The sequence below is a fragment of the Rana temporaria genome, chromosome 1 (assembly GCF_905171775.1).
Source record: "Rana temporaria chromosome 1, aRanTem1.1, whole genome shotgun sequence".
NCBI lineage: Eukaryota > Metazoa > Chordata > Amphibia > Anura > Ranidae > Rana > Rana temporaria.
This window is the reverse complement of record NC_053489.1, coordinates 79,467,014-79,488,884: the sequence shown is the minus strand read 5'-3', so window position 1 is coordinate 79,488,884 and position 21,871 is coordinate 79,467,014. Positions and strand designations below refer to the sequence as shown.

At 44.8% G+C, this 21,871-nt stretch overlaps 1 protein-coding gene and 1 non-coding gene across 2 annotated transcripts in view; both read right to left on the bottom strand.

The window, feature by feature from the left end:
* Positions 1–12,008, bottom strand: part of SETD9 (SET domain containing 9) — a 38,349-nt gene extending 26,341 nt beyond the window's left edge. The window contains exon 1 of the mRNA XM_040339602.1: positions 11,834–12,008. Coding sequence (XP_040195536.1) covers positions 11,834–11,943 — 110 coding nt within the window. The 5' untranslated portion in view covers positions 11,944–12,008. The remainder of the gene's footprint in view (positions 1–11,833) is intronic.
* Positions 12,009–20,915: 8,907 nt separating this feature from the next.
* On the bottom strand, positions 20,916–21,079 carry LOC120925533. Its single transcript, XR_005746786.1, has one exon. It is a non-coding gene; the product is annotated as a U1 spliceosomal RNA (small nuclear RNA).
* Positions 21,080–21,871: the final 792 nt, after the last annotated feature.

Here is a 21,871-nt window from a genome sequence, read left to right as displayed (position 1 = left end):
AATTTGCAGGTAATTTTAACAGCTGCATATACAGTGTCTTTAAAATTATTCAAACCCACTAAAATGTTTAACATTCTGTCATGTTACAACCAAAAACGTAAATGTATTTTATCGTGATAGACCAACACAAAGTGGCACATAATTGTGAAGTGGAAGGAAAATCATGGTTATTGAAGAACCATCTTTCGCTGCAATTACAGCTGCAAGTCTTTTTGGGGATGTCTCTACCAGCTTTGCACATCTAGCGAGTGACATTTTTGCCCGTTATTCTTTGCAAAATAGCGCAAGCTCTCTCAGATTGGATGGAGAACGTCTGAACTGCAATTTTAAAGTCTTGTCACAGATTCTCAATCGGATTTAGGTCTGGACTTTGACTGGGCCATTCTAACACATGAATATGCTTTGATCTAAACCATTCCATTGTAGCTCTGGCTGTAAGTTTAGGGTCGTTGTCCTGCCAGAAGGCGAACCTCCTCCCCAGTCTCAAGTCTTTTGCAGACCTCTACAGGTTTTCTTCTACGATTTTCCTTTATTTGGCTCCATCCATCTTCCCATCAACTCTGACCAGCTTCCCTGTCCCTGCTCAAGATAAACATCCCCACAACATGATGCTGTTCAGGGTGATGTGCCGTGTTAGTTTTCCGCCGCACATAGGGCCAGATTCTCGTAGATCGCTGCATCTCTGCGGCGGCGTAACGCATCTCATTTACGTTACGCCGCCGCAAGATTTACGGGCAAGTGCTTGATTCACAAAGGACTTGCCTGTAAAGTTGCGGCGGCGTAGCGTAAATCCCCCGGCGCAAGCCCGCCTAATTCAAATTAGGCGGGTAGGGGGCGTATAGCATTTAAATTAGGCGCATTCCCGCGCCAAACCTAATGCGCATGCGCCGTCCCTAAAATTTCCGCAAGGACGTCATTGGTTTCGACGCGTCCAGCCACATTCACGGACGAGTTACGCAAACGACGTAAAATTTTCAAATTGCGACGCGGGAATGACGGCCATACTTAACATTGATACGCCACCTAGGGGGCATGTTTATCTTTACGCCGCGTATCTCCTACGGAAACGGCGTAAATTTACTGCGACAGGCAAGCGTACGTTCGTGAATCGGCGCAACGACTCATTTGCATATTCTACACCGACCACAATGGAAGCGCCACCTAGCGGCCAGCGTAAATATTGCACCCTAAGATACAATGGCGCCGGCATGTTTAACCACTTAACGCCCGCCGCACGACTATTTACGTCCGCAAAATGGCACAGACAGGCAGAAGGGCGTATATATACGTCCTTGCCTTCTAGCGGGTGGGGGGTCCGATTGGGACGCCCCCCCCTGCTGCGTGCGGATACCCGCGGGGAGCGAACCGGGGACGACAGCGCGGCTATTCGTTTATAGCCGCTCTGTCGCGATCGCTCCCCGGAGCTGAAGAACGGGGAGAGCTGTGTGTAAACACGGCTTCCCCGTGCTTCACAGTGGCGGCGTATCGATCGAGTGATCCTTTTTATAAGGGAGACTCAATCGATGACGTCAGTCCTACAGCCACACCCCCCTTCAGTTGTAAACACACACTAGGTGAACCCTAACTCCTACAGCGCCCCCTGTGGTTAACTCCCAAACTGCAACTGTCATTTTCACAATAAACAATGCAATTTAAATGCATTTTTTGCTGTGAAAATGACAATGGTCCCAAAAATGTGTCAAAATTGTCCGAAGTGTCCGCCATAATGTCGCAGTCACGAAAAAAAAAAATCGCTGATCGCCGCCAATAGTAGTAAAAAAAAAAATTATTAATAAAAATGCAAAAAAACTATTCCCTATTTTGTAAACGCTATAAATTTTGCGCAAACCAATCGATAAACACTTATTGCGTTTTTTTTTACCAAAAATAGGTAGAAGAATACGTGTCGGCCTAAACTGAGGAAAAAAATGTTTTTATATATGTTTTTGGGGGATATTTATTATAGCAAAATGTAAAAAATATTGCATTTTATTCAAAATTGTCGCTCTATTTTTCTTTATAGCGCAAAAAAATAAAAACTGCAGAGGTGATCAAATACCACCACTTGTCTCATGCCCTTAAGGATTGTTACAATACAAAAAAAAAAAAAAAAAAGATATATAATAAGATCGAAAATAAAATTAACCAGATAAGATAGAAAGGTAACTGGAGTCCCGGGGGGGGGGGGGGGGGGGGGGAGGGGTAGGAGGGGGGGGGGAAGGGGGGGGGGGGGAAGGGATACAATAATTAAGGAAGAAAAGTTTAAAGCTCTGTATAAGCAAACAATATACATACTGGTTTTCTGTTATATATGGAGCTTTATAAAGCATAAATTATATATTTAAAAAAATAATAAAAATAAATAAATAAAAGTACCCACAAATGATGCGAAGCCTAGATAGAGACATAACAAGCAATTTGATTGTGAGCAAGTCTCGTGGTCGGTGGAGTCTGAAATGGAAAAAAAAAAAAAAAAACACACCAAAAGAAAGCTCTATTTGTGGGGAAAAAAGGACGCCAATTTTGTTTGGGAGCCACGTCGCACGACCGCGCAATTGTCTGTTAAAGCGACGCAGTGCTGAATTGTAAAAACGCCTTTGGGCATTTAGCAGCATATTGGTCCGGGGCTTAAGTGGTTAAGTGTATCTCAGTTTGAGAATACATTTAAACATACGACGGGCTTAGATTCGGAGTTACGTCGGCGTATCTACTGATACGTCGGCGTAACTCTTTGTGAATCTGGGCCATAGTGTTTTGCTTTTAGGCCAAAAAGCTCAATTTTGGTCTCATCTGACCAGAGCATCTTCTTCCACGTTTTCTGTGTCTCCCACATGGCTTCTCGCAAACTACAAAAGGTACTTCTTATGGTTTCTTTCAACAATGACTTTCTTCTTGCCACTCTTCCATAAAAGGCCAGATTTGTGGAGTACACGACTTATGCCACGTACACACGGTCGTAATTTCCGATGAAAAAAAGTCAGACGAAATTTTTTCATATATCGGAAATTCTGTTTGTATGGAATTCCGACGGAGAAAAAAAAACACACATGCTCAGAAACAATTTGATTCATGCTCAGAAGCATTGAACTTCATTTTTCTAGGCTTGTCGTGGTGTTGGACGTCACTGCGTTTTTGACGGTCGGAATTTGGTGTGTCCGTGTGTATGCAGGACAGCTTGAGCGGAATTCCATCTGAAAAACCGGTCGTGTACACAGCATTATAGTTGTTATGTGGACAGATTCTCCCACCTGAGCTGTGGATCTCTGCAGTACCTCCAGAGTACCATGGGCCTCTTGGCTGCTTTTCTAATTAATTCCCTCCTTGCCAGGCTGTCAGTTTAGATGGATGACCATGTCTTGTTATGTTTACAGTTGTGCCATACTCTTTCAATTTTCGGATGATGGATTGAACAGTGCTCCGTGAGATGTTCAAAGCTTGGTATATTTTTTTAGAATCTAACCCGGCTTTAAACTTTTCCACAACTTTATTGCTGACCTGGCGTGTTCCTTGGCTTTTATGATGCTGTTTGTTTGCCAAGGTTCTCTAACAAACCTTTGAAGGCTTCACGGAACAGCTGTATTTATACTGAGATTAAATTACACACAGGTGGACTCTATTTACTAATTAGGTGACTTCTGAAGGCAATTGGTTCCACTAGATTTTGGTTGATGGTATCAGAGTAAAGGGGCTGAATACAAATGCACACTACACTTTTCAGATATTTAATTGTAAAAAAAATATTTAAAACCATTTATCATTTTCCTTCCACTTCACAATTATGTGCCATTTTGTGTTGGTCTAGCACATAAAATACATTTACGTTTTTGGTTGTTACATGACAACATGTAAAAATTTCAAGGGGTATGAATACTTTAAGGCCCCGTACACACGAGAGGATTATCCGCTGGGAACGGTCCTCCGGACCGTTCCCGCGGATAAATCCTCTGGCGGATTTTGATCTGATGGTTGTACTAACCATCAGATCGAAATCCGCGCGGAATCCATCCGCGGTGACGTGTCGCGATGACGCAGCGACGTGCGCGACGCTGGAAGGTAAAGACTTCCCACGCATGCGTCAAATCATTACGACGCATGCGAGGGAGGTGATCGGACGGATTGATCCGGTGAGTCTGTACAGACCACTGGATCAATCCGCTGGACAGGATTCCAGCGGATAGATTTCTTAGCATGCTAAGAAATTTTTATCCGCTGGAAATCCATCGGCCCGAAAAAAATTTGCGGATAAATATCCGCTGGGCCGTACACACCACAGGATCTATCAGCTGGAACTGATCCGCGGATAAATACTAGCGGATAGATCCTCTCGTGTGTACGGGGCCTAAGGCACTCTAAATACACATCCACTAACCTACTGTTTACTGTGCAGCACCTCTGTGGCTACCTGAATACAACAGCCGTTAGGGGAGATTCCTCTATCCATGCTGTTAAGTGTGCATTCACACCTGAGCGTTTTGTAGCCTGAAGCTCCAAAACACTAGAGGGGAAAAAATCTATTATTCTCAATGGAGATGGTTCACATCTCTACTCCAAAACGTCTGAAGCCGAACGCCTGAAGCTCAAACAATCGGACTGATTTGGGCGTTTTTGAACGTTTGTATTCCCATTGAAACTAATGGAAACCCTCGATTCAAGCGTCTAGCGCGACAACTAGCGTTTCTACGGGCGTTTTGTCGCTTTAATCTGTTCTGTGAAATAGTATATTCACCCAGGAAGAAGATAAAAAAATCTAAAAACATAGCAACAAATGATGAAAGAGATGATCATTTTTCCTATTGGCTAAAGCAAAAAACTACGAAGTTCAAAAACGTCGGACAACGCTGTATGCAAACGCGCGGATACGCACGACAAATGCCGGAAAAAACGACCGAAAACGCTATGCTCAGGTGTGAATGCAGCCTTAGTGTGGATGGAGAAATATATTAGTGAGCTGAATGAACATAAACTGTCTGTGTATTGTAAGCTTAACCACTTTCTGCCCACACTATAGCCCCAAGACGGCTACAGCTTGGGCTCCAGGGCCAGGAGGGCCTCCATAGACCTCCTCCCATGATTACGCTGCTCGTGCGTCGTCACAGCCCACGCTGCTTGTGCATCGTCACAGCCCACAGGCAAGTCCTTTGGATTCGGCTGATCACAAAACAGGGTAAAGTGCCAGTCACAGCAGCCCTTTACCACGTGATCCGCTGTCATGTCAGCAAATGACAGTTGATCACGGCGGTAAACAGAAGCCAAGGTGAGGAGAAAAGAAAGCCAGCCGGGAACCGGCTTCTGTTAAAGGGACATCTGTCCCAACCTGTGCCCACCAGTACTGCCTATCAGTGCCTCATCATCATCAGTGTCACCTATCAGGAAAGCTCTATTTGCATGAAAAAAATTATAACAATTCCATTTGGGTATAGTGTTGCATGACCGCGCAATTCCCATTCAAAGTGCGACGGCGCTGAATGTTGAAAATGAGCCTGGTCAGGAATGGGGTATACGTATCCAGCAAGCAAGTGGTTAAAGCAGAGTTCCAGGCTTTTTTTTTCTTTTTTTTACAAAAAGTGTAGCTGCTGACTTTTAATAAACAGACCCTTACTTACCTGTTCCACAGTCCAGCAATGTGGCCGCCTGGAGTGCCGCTCCTCTCCCCCTCCTCTCTGCCGGTGTCTCCATTGCCACAGCTTTCAGGTTTCACGGCCGGGCATGCGCGAGTCGTGCTGCACTCTCGGAGTCGACAGGCGATCTCCTGGGACCTGTCACGTGTCCCAGGAGATCGCCTAGAAGGAAGGGCTGCCAAGGTGGGGAGGAGGAGTCATGTGACATGTAAGGGGGGCGATGAGTGCTTAAAGCGGAAGTTCCACTTTTGGGTGGAACTCCGCTTTAAGGCTAAACTCCAGGAAACCTAAAAATTCTCCCTTGCAGTGGGGCTGTTCCTGCATTGCAAGGGTTAACTTCCCTTTTTTGTCTGGGGGATTTCTTTCTGTGGGGTTACCTCAAGGTTCTGTCCTTGGACATTTACACCTCCTCCCTTGGTGTGTTAATAAAATCCGGTGGCTTTCAGTACCACCTCTATGCTGACAACACACAAATCTATCTCTACTCCTCATCTCACTCCTTCAGTCTCCTCGCGCACTACTAACCGACATATCAACATGGATGTCACACCACTTCCTCCAGCCTATGCCCCTCCCCCTGACTTCTGCATCAAGGTCAATAATACAACCATCAGTCCCTCCCCCTCATGCCAGGGTACTAGGTGTAATCCTAAACTCTGACCTGTCCTTTCAGCCCCAAAGCCAATCACTATCCAAATCTTGCAGACATCACCTCCGAAACCTCTCCAAAATACTCCCCTTTTTAACCGCTGAGACCACTAAGCAACTTATTCACTCTCTTGTTATCTCTCGCCTTAACTATGGTAACTCTCTCCTCATTGGCCTACTGCTCTGCAAGCTATCCCCTATTCAGTCTATCATGAATGCTGCTGCCAGACTCATCCACCTTACCAACCGTTCAGTGTCCGCCACTCCTCTCTGCCAATCTCTCCACTGGTTTCCTATTGCCCAACAAATACAATTCAAAACACTAACAATAACGTACAAAGCTATTCACAATTCTGCCCTGAGCTACATCACCAATCTTATCTCCAAATATCACCCAAACCATCCTCTCCGCTCCTCCCACGACCTTCTGCTCTCTAGTTTCCTTGTTTCCTCCTCCCATGCTCTTCTCCAGAGCTGCTCCCATCCTCTGAAACTCACTACCCCAATTTTCTTTTGGGCTCACAAATATTTGTAAACGATACAACGTGGCACTCGTGCTGAAAGGTTTGGAGGCCTCTGCTCGAGTACAATATTACAAATGATTGACTTTTCTAAGCTAAAGACATAACATTTCCACACTGATACGTTGTATTCTTTTTAGAGGTTGATCGATATGTGTTTTTCTCTGGCTGATGCCGATATTTAGAAATCGCAGCGGCCGATATATATGATGCCGATTTTTTGGGCTGATATGTTAGGCCATTTTTTTTCCCCTTCACCTCATAAAATCTAACAGTTATGCCGCGTACACACGACCGTTTTTCGTGATGTAAAAAAATAAATTTTTAATGGTCTAGAAAAAACAACGTTTTTTTCAACCCAATTGTTAAACCGGCCTTGCCTACACACGATCGTAAAAAAAAAATGCTCTAGCAAAACGCAGTGACGTACGACACGTACGACGGCACTATAAACTTTTGTGTTAGTAAAAGACGATGCGCGCTTTTCTGTCTGTTACAGAGTGATGAATGTGCTTACTCCATTACGAACGCTAGTTTTACCACAACGAGCGCTCCCGTCTCAAAACTTCCTTCTGAGCATGCACGTTTTTTTCACGTTGTTAAAGCCCACACACACGTCCATTTTTTACGACGTTAAAAACGTGAAAAATTAGAGCATGTTCTACATTTTTAATGCCCATTGAAATGAATGGGCACCGCTGCCGAAGTGCCTGCAAAGCGCTTCTGCACTGCCACTACACGGGAGCATTTAACCCCTTCATCGGCCGCTAGCTGGCATATAAGTGCCTAGAATGACGGTAAAGCGCCGCTAAAGCTAGCGCCGTTTTACCGTCAACACCTGCTCGCTCCAGTGTGAAAGCATCAGAGTTCTGCGGAAATTTTTTTTTTTTAATTCAGCAGCTACAAATACTACAGCTGTTGACTTTTAATATATGGACACTTACCTGTCCTGGGCGACCACGATGTTGGCATCCGAAGCCGATCTCTCCCTCGGCTCTTGGGTGCTGTCGCCGCCATCTTCGGTAAGGAAGTCAGGAAGTGAAGCCTTGTGGCTTCACTTCCTGGTTCCCTACTGCGCATTCGCAGTAGGGAGGACGGAGTAGGCGCCAGACGTGGCATCGGTCACCACAGTCACAGCAGTGAACTATGCCCGGAAGAGGGAGCAAATATCTGGATTACAAAACTTTTGGACAAAAAAAACAAGAGCTAACATTACTATTTTCCCCCCAAAAATTACGCTTTGACAGGCCGCTGCGCTAATACAGTGTGACATAAAATATTGCAACAATTGCTATTTTATTCCCTAGGGTCTCTGCTAAAAAAAAAAATATATAATGTTTGGGGGTTCCAAGTAATTTTCTAGCAGAAAATACAGGATTTTTACTTGTTGTAAGCAACAAGTGTCAAAAAAGATTAATAGGTAGATTCAGGTAGGGGCGCGCTAATTTGCGGTACCGTAGCCTAGCGTGTTTACACTACGCCGCCTTAAGTAAGAGAGGCAAGTACATGATTCTCAAAGCACTTGCCTTCTTACTTAGGGCGGCGTAGTGTAAACGCGGCGGGTGTAAGGGCGCCTAATTCAAATGGGTTGGAGGGGGGCGTGTTTAATGGTAATGAGGCTTGACCTCACGTTTTTTGACGCTTTTTGGCTACTGCGCATGCGCCGGGCGCCTACATTTCCCAGTGCGGCTAAGTACGCCGTACGGGCCTATTGATTTCGGCGTGGACGTAAACGACGTAACTCCCGATTCGCGGACTACTTACGCAAACGACGTAAAAAATTCGAACCTCGCGGCGGGAACGGCGGCCATACTTTAACATTGTTATTCCACCTAATAGATGGAATAACTTTAGGCCTCCTAAGGCCTCACGGAAACGGCATAAATCGACTGCGGCGGCCGGGCGAACGTTCGTGAATCGCTGTACAAACTCATTTACAACTCAAACTCATTTACAGAATCTATGCCGACCGCAATGGAAGCGCCACCTAGCGGCCTTCCGAAAAATTGCAATCCAAGATGGATGGCGCAAGCCGTCCTATCTTAGATATGTTTAAGCGTATCTCTGTTTGAGCATACGCTTAAACATACGTCGGCGTAGATTCTGAGTTAGGCCGGCTTATCTACAGATAAGTCGGCCTAACTCTTACTGAATCTACCTATAAGTCTTTAACCACTTCAATACTAGCCCATAGTCATTTGACGTCCACAGATGGGATCTCCCATCCTGGGTGGACATCATATGACGTCCTGGGCTTTGTGCAGCAATAGCTGAATGATGCCTGCAGCTAGGAGGCATCATTCAGATATCCTTCGTTAGTGCCGGCGATTCTGTGCACGATAAGAACAATCATAACGGCAGTTCCACTTGATCGTTCTTATAGGCGGTGGGAGGGGACATCCCCCCCCTCCCGCCGCCATCCGGTGCTTCTCCGGGCTCTCCCGTGCCATCGGGGGCCCGGAGAAAGAATCGTTCGGCGCAGGCAGGAAGCATAAAGATGACTGATGACCAGATGGTCACCAGTCATCTCTATGACCGTTGGAGGCCCGGGCGCGATGTGATGACGTCACGCCCGGGTACCCGTAAGTAAACATAGCCGCGGCTAGTAAGCAATACCAAGCATGAGATCAGTGACATTTTTTTTCCACAATCTCATGATTTCCAGCCTGGAGGAGAGGTGCTGGGTCTTAATGACCCCGCATCTCTCCATAAAGAGGACCTGTCACACACATTTCCTATTACAAGGAATGTTTACAAAAGTGTAAAAAAAAAAAAAAAAGTAAAAAAAAAAAAAAAAAATGTAAACGCCCCTGTGTCCCCAGTAGCTTGCGCGCAGAAGCGAACGCACACATAAGTCCCGCCCACAAATGTAAACGCCGTTTAAACCACATATGTGAGGTATCGCCGCATGCGTTAGAGTGCCAGCAACAATTCTCACACTAGATCTCCTCTGTAAATCCAAACTGGTTACCTGTAAACATTTTCAAAGCGTTGCCTATGGAGATTTTTAAGTACCGAAGTTTGGCGCCATTCCATGAGTGTTTCCATGTTAGGTATCTATTTACTCGTGAAACATAATCTTTCATATTTTTTTTAATTCATGAAACCATTTTTTGTACGTGTGTATATGTGGTGGTGGGGGTCAATTATTTGTTTTACATGGGGTGTGTGGAGCATTTAGGCGGGAGCCCAAACACCAGGATGCAGTTTTGTGTCGCCATGGCAACCTGGGGTTTGCCGACTCCTGGTTTACTTGGTGCAACATCATCTATTATAATTTTACCATAAAATTGGGCGCTGTATCGGGCATGTGTGCACTAAAATTCGTTAAAGCAGGTTTTCTTTCCCCCTGAAAATTTGCACTTTAACCACTTGCCGACCGCCGCACGCATTTATACGTCGACAGAATGGCACTCTTGGGCAGAAGGACATACATATATACACATCCCCTTTAAGGAAGCGGCATTGTGGACATGCGCTCCGTGAGCCCGACCACGGGTCCCGCGGACTCGAACACTACGGGGATACCCGCGAAAGTCTTACGATGAGAAAGAACGGGGAGATGCTGATGTAAACAAGTATCTCCCCGCTCTGCCTAGTGACAATGACACCAATCACCGCTTCCTGTAATCGGAGGTGGTGATCACTGTCTTGTCACACACACCCTATCCCCTTTACAGTAAGAACAAACACATCCCTAGGCACACTTAACCCCTTCAGCGCCACCTAGTGATTAACCCCTTCACTGCCAGTGTCATTTTCACAGTAATCAGTGCATTTTTATAGCACTGATCGCTGTAAAAACGACAATGGTCCGAAAAATGTGTCAAAAGTGTCTGCCATAATGTCGCAGTCATGATAAAAAAAAAAAAAAAAAAAAAAAACACGCTGATAGCCACCATTACTAATAAAAAAAAATATTAATAAAAATGCCATAAAACTATCCACTAATTTGTAGACGCTATAACGTTTGCGCAAACCAATCAATAAATGCGTATTGCGTATTTTTTTTACCAAAAATATGTAGAAGAATACATATCAGCCTAAACTGAGGAAAAAAATAGTTTTTTTTTTATATATTTTTGGGGATATTTATTATAGCAAAAAGTTAAAAATATTGATTGTTTTTTTCAAAGGGCCCTTTTACACGGGACGGATCGGTAATGATCCACTCCGTGTGTCCGCAAAAGCTCAGCGGGGATCCTCCGTAAAATCCCTGCTGAGCTGGCAGCTGACAGGGCGGTCCTCGCACACTGTGCAGGGACCGCCCTGTCTTTCCTCCGCTCTCCCCTATGGGGGATCGGATGAACACGGACCGTATGTCCGTGTTCATCCGATCCGATAGACGGAAGAAAAATAGGATTTTCTTCCGTCTGCAGAATGCGGATCTTTGCGGAAGTGGGCGATTACGGGTGTCATCCGCTGACACCCGAAATCACATAGGGACCCATGTATGTGCCGTTTTCATCCGCAACGGACGGATGAAAATGCGGACATACGGTCCGCACGTCTGTAAAGGCCCAAAATTGTCACTCTATTTTTGTTTATAGCGCAAAGAATAAAAACCGCAGAGGTGATAAAATACCACCAAAAGAAAGCTCTATTTGTGGGGAAAACAGGACGCCAATTTTGTTTGGGAGCCACGTCGCACGACCGCGCAATTGTCCAGGGTCTCTGCTTTCAGAAGAAAAAAATATATATATATATATATATATATATATATTATATATTTTTTTTTTATGTTTAGGGTTTCTAAAATAACTTTCTAAAAAATAAATGCATATTTTTTACATGTAGGTTAGAAGGGGGGGGGGGGGGGTGGGGGGTGGGTGAAGTGGGTAAACCAGGTGAATGGAAGTAGTAATCATAGAGGACAGGCATGTCTCTGTATTATACGTAGACTAGAAGTGCCCCTTACCCCTCCCACCACTACCAGTCACTGCGCGTCACTCCCAGTACCGGCCTGTAGGGGGAGCTGTACTCGCCACGCTCATATACAGAACAGAGGGCAGACCGTCTCCCGACAACAAGGACATGTGAGCACACCTGCGGTTCCGGGCCAGGTTCAGAGCCACCCAGGGCACAAAGCGGTGTCGGTATGACTTCCAGCGGGAGAGCAGAGCCCTCAGCACCGAGCCCGGTGAAGAGGACGACATTATCACCACTACCACGGAGCAGCAGCGCACCAGCTTCCTAACTGGGAGGGGCGAGATAGAGAGAGGGGCAGCTCTTACTCTATCAGCTGCTGCTCCTCCCACTGCGTGTAGAGGATGCGGTGTACGTAACAGACGTCTTCCTGCTGATCCTCTCGTCGCCTTGTGGCCAATCAGAAGTTTCTTTTTTGATGACAGCTGGTCACGTGAAAAGCTCTTGCTCGTTCCTTTGCCTCTATGGAGTCTCTAAGTAGGCGGAGTTTGCTGACCTTATTTTTTATTTTATTTTTTTTACTGACAACAGGAGCAAATATCACAAAAGTGTTGTCACTGCACTGCATGTATACTGTATAGCATGGATTTGCAATTAGCGGACCTCCAGCTGTTGCAAAACTACAAGTCCCATCATGCCTCTCGGTGTCATGCTTGTGGCTGTCAGAGTCTTGCTATGCCTCATGGGACTTGTAGTTCTGCAACAGCTGGAGGTCCGCTAATCTCTGCTGTATAGTATATCAAGCATTTCCATCTTTATTTTTTATTTTTAAATAACAGCTAATATTATCCACTTGCTCTCTGGAAGATTTACCCCCCTTCATTAACCAGGCCATTTTTTGTGATACGGCAGGGCGTTACTCTAACTGACAATTGCGCGGTCGTGCGACCTTGTGCCCAAATAAAGTTTATATCCTCTTTTTTCCACAAAGAGCTTTATTTAGGTAAAATTTGATCATCTCTGCAGCTTTTATTTTTTTTGCGCTATAAACAAAAAAAAAAACATCAATTTTGGAAAAAAATATATATTTTTTTTACTTTGTGCTATAAAACACACCCGATAATTTTTTTTAAAAAAAATATATAATTTCTGCATCAATTTAGGCCAATATGTATTCTGCTACATGTTATTGGTAAAACAAAAATCCCAATAAGCGTATATCGATTGGTTGGTTATACCGTCTACAAACTGTGGGGTATTTTTTTTTTTTTACTAGAAATGGCGGCGATCAGTGACTTATAGCGGGATTGCAATATTGTGGCAGATAAATCTGACACCTAACTGACACTTTTGGGGGACCAGTGACACCAATCCAGTGATCAGTGCTAAAAAAATCTGCACTGTACTGGCAGGGAAGGGGTTAACATCAGGGGCAATCAAAGGATTAAATCAGGGGTCGACAATATCCGGGCACCAGGTCGCATTGGCGAAAATAAATTGTGACCTGGCGCCCGCCAGTAGTTGAGGCCGCGGCTTTGCGGCCTACAAGGCTGCGAAGCCGCGGCCTCAATTACCGGCCGCAGCGGGGGAGGTGGGGGCGCACGGAGGCACAGGATCCTATGTCTCCGTGCGTTCCCCCGCCGCGCGATCGCGGCTGGTCCGCGACGGCCGGTAATTGAGGCCACGGCTTTGCAGCCTTGTGAAGTTCCAAGCTCTTCGGAAGCTTCTGTGAGCTGGCGCCATCTGGTGGTGGCCGTTGGCATTACATTACATTGGCATTAGCATTGCAGCAATTATAATGTGTGTCATTTTTCACTATTTTCACTGCCAACTCCTTCCCTCTAATTAGAACCCCCAAACATTATATATATTTTTTATTCTAACACCCTAGAGCATAAAATGGCGATAGTTGCAATACTTTCTGCCACACCGTATTTGCGCAGCGGTCTTACACGCGCACTTTTTTGGGAAAAAAATACACTTTTTTTAAATAAAAAAATAAGACAACAGTAAAGTTATCCCATTTTTTTTATATTGTGAAAGATAATGTTACGCCAAGTAAATTGATACCCAACATGTCACGCTTCAAAATTGCATCCGCTCGTGGAATGCCGACAAACTTTTACCCTTTAAAATCTCCATAGGCGACGTTTAAACAATTCTACAGGTTGCATGTTTTGAGTTACAGAGGAGGTCTAGAGCTAGAATTATTGCTCTCGCTCTAACGATCGTAGCGATAACTCACGTGTGGTTTGAATACCGTTTACATATGCGGGCGCTACTCACGTATGTGTTCGCGTCTGTGCGCGAGCTCGTCCGGACAGGGCGCATTTTCTGGCTCCTAACTTTTTTAGCTGGCTCCTAGATTCCAAGCAAATTTGTCAAACCCTGGATTAAATGTATGCCTAGGTTGTGCTTACTGTGTGGGGGGTGCTTCTACTAGGGGAAGGCAAAGATCCGTGTTCCTGCTTAGCAGAAACACAGGATCAGTACCTTCCCCTCCGACAGAACGACAATTTGCCCTGTATACACAGACAGACTGCCGTTCTACTTGTGTCTCAAACGATCGACGGGTCCTGGCGGACATCGGGTCGCACGTGCCCCAGAACCAGAAGTGTCAGATCAATTACTACTAGGTACCCAATCTGTCACAGAGAGGCTGCCCTGCCGCAGTAAATGTATGTTGGGGAGATTGCTAAGTGGTTAAAGTGGAAGTTAAATTAAAACATTTAAAATCAGCAGCTACAAATACTGTAGAGCTGCTGACTTTTAATATAAGGACACTTACCTGTCCAGGGATCCAGCAAAGTCGTCACCTGAACTGATCCTTCAGTCAGCTTCAGGTGCAGGCGCCAGCAGAGCGAGTAAGGGAAACAGGAAGTGAAGCCATGCAGCTTCACACCCAGTTTCCTGCTGAGCATGAGCGAGTCACGCTACACCTTGTGAATGGTCCAGTAGTCTTCTGGGACCTGTGATGTGTGCCAGAAGACTGTAGGGCCCGAACTTCTGGCTCAGATTGCCTCAGCGTCAAAACCAGGTACCCGCTTCCCCCCAAAAAGTGCCAAATGTGGCAGTTAGGGGGGGGGGGTACAAACAAGCGGAGTTTCCCCTTTTGGATGGAGCTTCTTAACTTGTACCTACATGTAAGTCTATAATAAGGCTTACCTGTAGGTACAGTGATCATCTCCTAAACTTGCACCATTTAGGAGATATTCACACAGCATGCAGCCAGTGATGTAAATGAAACAGCTGTTTAGGAGGCTTAAAACTGGGTGAGGAACAGCTAAAGTCTGCTACTAAGGTGAGGTTGTAGAAGACAAGTTTCAAGTCCCAAGGTCCTACACCACGGCAAGATTGAGCACAGCAACAAGCCACAAGATAGTTTGACTGCATCAGCAAGGTCTCCCAGGCAAAGATTTCAAAGCAGACTGGGGTTTCAAGGTGTGCTGGTCAAGCTTTTTTTGAAGGCGCACAAAGAAACGGGCAAGGTTGAGGACCACAAATGCAGTGGTCAGCTGAGAAAACAAAGCGGTTGTGAACTGATGGACGGTGACATCATGTGCTAGTATGTATTGCATACTAGCACATTATGTGACACTTACCTGAAAACAAAGCTTCCATCTTCACCCATCTTGCTTCCGTGATTACATCACGTCAAAAAACGGCACAGGTGGCCGTTCCTTCAGAGCGCATGCGCCAGTGATGTCACTAGCTGCATGTACAGTAAATATCTCCTAAACGGTGCACGTTTAGGAGATATTTACACTATCTATAGCCAAGCCTTATTATCGGCTCACCTATAGGTAAAATTCAAAGATGGAAGTTTACTTCCTCTTTATTGCAGCAGATGAATGACACATCATGTTTACTTCCCTTCCACATTGGAAGATGTCCAGAAGAGCCATCAGCACTCAGAACTGGAGGACACCAGTGTGACCCAGGTATACCTATCTACTGTCCGCAAAAGTCTGACCAGACACGGCCTTCATGGAAGAATTGCAACCAAAAAGCCATACCTTCGACCTGGTAAGAGTCCCCACAGAGCCTTGATCTTAAAGAGGTTGTAAAGGAATTTTTTTCCCCTAAATAGCTTCCTTTACCTTAGTGCAGTCCTCCTCTACTTACCTCATCCTTCGATTTTGCTTTTAAATGTCCTTATTTCTTCTGAGAAATCCTCACTTCCTGTTCTTCTGTCTGTAACTACTCACCGTAATGCGAGGCTTTCTTCCTGGTGTGGAGAAAGCCTCTTGAGGGGGCGAGCAGGAGTGTCAGGACGCCCACTAACACACAGCTCCTTTATCTGCAAAGTAGAGAGTGTCCTGACTTGCCTGCTCGTCCCCCCCCCCCCTCAAGAGGCCTTCTCCACACCAGCCTCGCATTACGGTGTGTAGTTACAGACAGAAGAACAGGAAGTGAGCATTTCTCAGAAGAAATAAGGACATTTAAAAGCAAAATTGAAGGATGAGGTAAGTGAAGGAGGACTGCACTAAGGTAAAGGAAGCTATTTAGGTAAAACAAATGTTTTCCTTTACAACCCCATTAACTTCATCGAGTCTGTCTGGGATTACAGGAAGAGACAGAAGGATGTGAGGCAGCCTACATCCACAGTAGATCAGCAGTTAGTTCTCCAAGATGTTTGGAACAACCTACCTGCCGAGTTCCTTAAAAAAAAAACACGTGTCTCTCACCTCCGTGCCAGTTTCAATTTAAAATGGACGGACTCAGCCCTAAAATACCTGGGTACGCACATCCCCCCCCGAAATTCTCCCATTTATTCAAGCTCCAATTCCCGCCCCTTCTAAAAACGGTCCAAAAACTACTCGACCAATGGGATAGCGGCCTGCACGCTTGGTTCGGCCGCTGTAACATTCTAAAAATGTCGATATTACCCAAAGTTCTTTACCTTTTGCAAGCACTACCAATTCATATACCTGCGGACTACTTCAAGCAGATTCATACAGCCTTTATTAATTTTCTATGGGCAGGGAAAAGACCCCTGTATTCACAAGAGGATACTATCCCTCCCCAAGTTATTTGGCGGCCTGGCAATGCCAGATGTCCGCACCTATTACCACTCGGTCCACCTAAGTAGGCTTTTGGACTGGTGTCGACATAAGGGCACCAAATTATGGCCGCAACTGGAACAGGCGCAGACTGAAACCCTCCTCCATAGAGCACCTTGGTGCTATTCTGCCCTTCCCCCTGTCTCAAACTTCATCCACTGATATGTACCACTGAAAAAATATGTGCACAAATGGTGTCTAGGCCCTTACTCCTTACCCGAAATTCAACAGCATATTTCAGGTGCGGCTGGACCAGAGTGTCGTAGAGCGGGAGAATTATCGTTTTATCTCTGAAGTTGATTCCCTTTTTTAATGCACGCCAATATCCTGTTTGCTTTGTTAGCAGCAGCTTGCCATTGCATGCCATTGCTGAGCCTGTCATCTACTAGGACCCCCAGGTCCTTTTCCATCCTAGATTCCCCCAGAGGTTCTCTCCCCAGTGTATAGATTGCATTCATAATTTTGCCACCCAAATGCATTATTTTACATCTTTCTACATTAAACCTCATTTGCCATGTAGTTGCCCACCCCATTAATTTGTTCAGATCTTTTTGCAAGGTTTACCTCAATCCTCCAGGTAGTTTATGAACAAATTAAATAGGATTGGTCCCAGCACAGAACACTGCTGGGCTCTGAGGAAGAAGGTTGTCCTTCGAAACACGTCAGCTGGCAGTGGCCCTCATCACATCCTCTATGACCATTTGGAGTGTTTTTGGGTCCGACTCATTGCTGCTACCTGTGGAAACTCCACATTGTGAAACTTTCAGCTACACTTGAAAGTAGTTTTCATTTTATCTTTTTTAATAAAATCCATCCAAAGGATAATACACTAGGCTGGTGCTCCCTTTCTTTCTTTTTCTCGTCCCAGCACAGACCCCTGGGGGACCCAACTACCCACCCCTGACCATTCCGAGTACTCCCCATTTATCAACACCCTCTGAACTTTTGTAGCCAGTTTTTAATCCATGGGCGTAAAATGAAGGATGGATGGCCGCACTCCAAACCAAACAGGTTGTCTTTATTTAAACGAACAGCAAAACATACCAGATCACAGCAACAGAAACAGGAGGATAACCGACGTTTCGCACTGACTTAGTGCTTATTCATGGCCATGAATAAGCACTAAGTCAGTGCGAAACGTCGGTTATCCTCCTGTTTCTGTTGCTGTGATCTGGTATGTTTTGCTGTTCGTTTAAATAAAGACAACCTGTTTGGTTTGGAGTGCGGCCATCCATCCTTCATTTTACGCCCATGCTTGCCTAGTGCACTGCCAGCACCCTTGGAATCCTACACCTGTGTATGACCCTATAGCAGACCCACCTTGAGCGGTGATTTTCCTTCTTCTATAGTTTTTAATCCATGTTTTCACCCTATGGCTTGACCCTCCATGCGCACCGATACTCCACAGGTGTCGACTTCACTTGCTGTACAGTCCACTCGGGCACTTGCCCTACCATTTTGCCTTTCACCTCGAACCACACCTACTAGAAGGGTTAGTGAACCCAATCTTCTTAAGTTATTTCCACACAGTACTGCGGCTTTTGAGCCTAAACTGGCTCCAATTTTTGTAGCCAAAATCCCACATTACCCCCCTATTTACACGACCCCATCGACACAACCTTAATACCAAATTCACGTACGAAATTGGAAGTCGTTCGTCTTTCATCCACTGCTTTAACTCAGGTTGAAATTGATGTTCTGAAATTGGGCTTAAGCTTTTGTCCCTTTGTCAGTGGGGACACATTTCAGATGATAAAAGACATACCGTACATCTTTTCGCAAGGAAACTTATGTTCAAAGTTTTATACGATTGAGGATTTGATGGAGTTGTGGAAGGAGGGTCACACTGAAGCAGAGGCATCACTTGCACCCCCTCTGGGGGGCGTGTGTGCCCCTGGTGTGACTTTTCCCCCGCCTCCATCATACAAACCTAAATCCACTAATTTTCCACTCCTTAGTAAAAATACCAGTATTTGGGCCTTTGTGGAACAAACGTCCAAAGAAATAGAAAAACGTAACCTTTCTGATAACTCTACTAATAATCTTTCTTTTAAACAGAAAACAGCTCTCAAATCTCTCCAAACCAACAATCAGATTGTAATAAAACCAACAGATAAGGGTGGTAACATAGTAGTTATGAATACCGCCAACTATGAAGCTATGTGTCAAAAAATTCTTAACAAAGAATAGTACCGTCCCATATTCAAATCTGTAATCAACAACTTCAACTTGGAATATTAACGTTAATCACAAAAGCTTTTTAAAAGGGACTCATTGATAAAAATACGTGGAACCATCTAAACACAAAAGAACCTAAGATACCTACAATGTTTACCCTTCCCAAATTGCAAATTGAATAAGTTCAGTGCTCGCAACCTTTCTTCATAACCAATATCCTCCAGACCCTTTATTAGCTTTGTTGCTCTTCTTTGTACTTGCCCCATTTCCAGCACATTCTTCCTGAGGACTGGTGCCCAGAACTGGACGGCATACTTCAGGTGCGGCTGGACCAGAGTCTTGTAGAGCGGGAGAATTATCGTTTTATCTCTGAAGTTGATCCCCTTTTTTAATGCATGCCAATATCCTGTTTGCTTTGTTAGCAGCAGCTTGGCATTGCATGCCATTGCTGAGCCTGTCATCTACTAGGACCCCCAGGTCCTTTTCCATCCTAGATTCCCCCAGAGGTTCTCCCCCCAGTGTATAGATTGCACCCAAATGCATTATTTTACATCTTTCTACATTAAACCTCATTTGCCATATAGTTGCCCACCCCATTAATTTGTTCAGATCTTTTTGCAAGGTTTCCACATCCTGTGGAGAAATTATTGCCCTGCTTAGCTTAGTATCATCCACAAATACAGAGATTGAACTGTTTACCCCATCCTCCAGGTAGTTTATGAACAAATTAAATAGGATTGGTCCCAGCACAGAACACTGCTGGGCTCTGAGAAAGAAGGTTGTTCTTTGAAACGCGTCAGATAGCAGTGGCCCTCATCACATCCTCTTTGACCATTTGGAGTGTTTTTGGGTCCGACTCATTGCTGCCAACTGTGGAAACTCTACATTGTGAGTAGTTTTCATTTTATCTTTTTTAATAAAATCCATCCAAAGGATAAAGCACTAGGCTAGTGTGCCTTTTCTTTTCTTGTCCCAGCACAGAACCCTGAGGGACCCCACTACCCACCCCTGACCATTCCGAGTACTCCCCATTTATCACCACCCTCTGAACTTTTGTAGCCAGTTTTCAATTATGTATTCACCCTATGGCACATGCCAACGGACCTTATTTTGTACAGTAAACGTTTATGGGAAACTGTGTCAAATGCTTTCGCAAAATCCAGATACACCACGTCTACGGGACTTCCTTTATCTAGATGGCAACTCACCTCCTCATAGAAGGTTAATAGATTGGTTTGGCAAGAACGATTCTTCATGAATCCATTCTGATTACTGCTGATACTGTTCTCATTACTAAAATCTTGTATATAGTCCCTTATTATCATGTTTTTTTTTTCTTCTATTCATTTACTTTCTATTATTAATTGATCAAAGAAAAAAAACTATTAACACTTCTATGTTTTTTTAAAGCAATATTAGTTTACAGCATTTTTTTCACACCTGCCTAAACCATCTGTATAGTAGTATATGTGGTGGAGGGGGGACACAAAAATCAAAGACGCTAAGTACATATCTCCTGCACATTCCTGAAGTCCAGCAGGGTAGAAGTGGTTGAACAAACCTGTCCTATTTGCTATGTTCCCCCTAAAAAGTAAACCTTTGGTGATTACTTGCTTTGGTTTGGGATTCCAAGGCCATGATAGGGAATGATCTGGAGGGGCCGAAGGGAGGAGAACAGTAGTTGTGGAGCCACCTAAGACACGGGCGTTGAAGGTGGAGAAGGAGCCCCCCATATGCTAAATACAGGGGGGTGAACGGGCGTGTCCAAAAGAGGACCATGTTGGGCAGTGATCAGCTTTTAATCACTGCTGCTTACAGAGTGGAATGGCGTAGGGGCCTGTAGCGAATATGAGTACCCAGGGAAATCGGTTCGTAGGCAAAGCAATAGTGTCAAAAGTGTGGCACACGCAGCTGCAAAGAATGCATTATAAAAAGGAGAAGGGTGCCTGTAAAAATATGGGAACTGCTGATGTGTTGCGAAGATAAATATTTTTTGAAAGCTGTTTTTAACCAGGAATTATCAGGGGAAAGCGCGAACGCAGTCCCCCACTACCACAAATTATGCAGTCGAGTTTCCTGCATTTGAGGAAATCGCAGGGGTCAGCACAGCCGGAGTGCAATGGCCGAGCCTCGCCCTGGGAGAACCACCTTCTTGATCATGGTATCTCCTCTGCCAGGTAAGTATGAGTTGGAATAGAAAAGCTTGTGATCCCAGGTCAGGGCACACCTCCACCAAGTTATGGAGGCTTCAGGAACGTGTGACAAACTAACCTTAATTAGCACTAGACCACAAGCCAACCATTTCCCCGTAAAACAGTTAAGAGTCATTAATCTATGAGATATCTCCCAAATGTCTGGATTCTACGTAAAATTATAAAAAAAAACTGGCACTCCCAGCATACACTGCAGCAGCACATATATTTGCATACGGGGAGGGCTTTTAAGCACACGGCTGTAGCGTCCCTCCACGTAACAAAGCCCGTAGCCTATTGCATATGAAAGGGCACCAACGATACACTGTTCACAAGCCTGTCTGCTCTAACTCACTCCCTGACCTACTCACGAGCCAGGATGTCAACTCTCACTTGTGTTTCATTACGAAATGGCTAAGCACTTGTAAAACGTACTAAGAACTCAAGGAAAACTAAGCATGCAGATACATTTCATTGTTGTTATTATACAGGATTTATATAGCGCCAACAGTTTACGCTGCGATTTACAATGCAGTTATAATACAATAAAATACAAGAACAGCAATTTCATCAACGGTTACATCTGCCAAAAACATTTCAAATTCCCTGCACCCTTAAAACTCCGCGTTGATGCCTAAAGGGTATACAGCTCTGTGCAAAAGTTTCAGGAAGGTGTGAAGAAATACTGTAAAGTAAGAATGCTTTCCAAAACATACATTTTAATTGAAAGAGAACAGGAGAGAGCGGGACTTTGTATGAAGCATGTGCGGGGAAAGATTAAAATT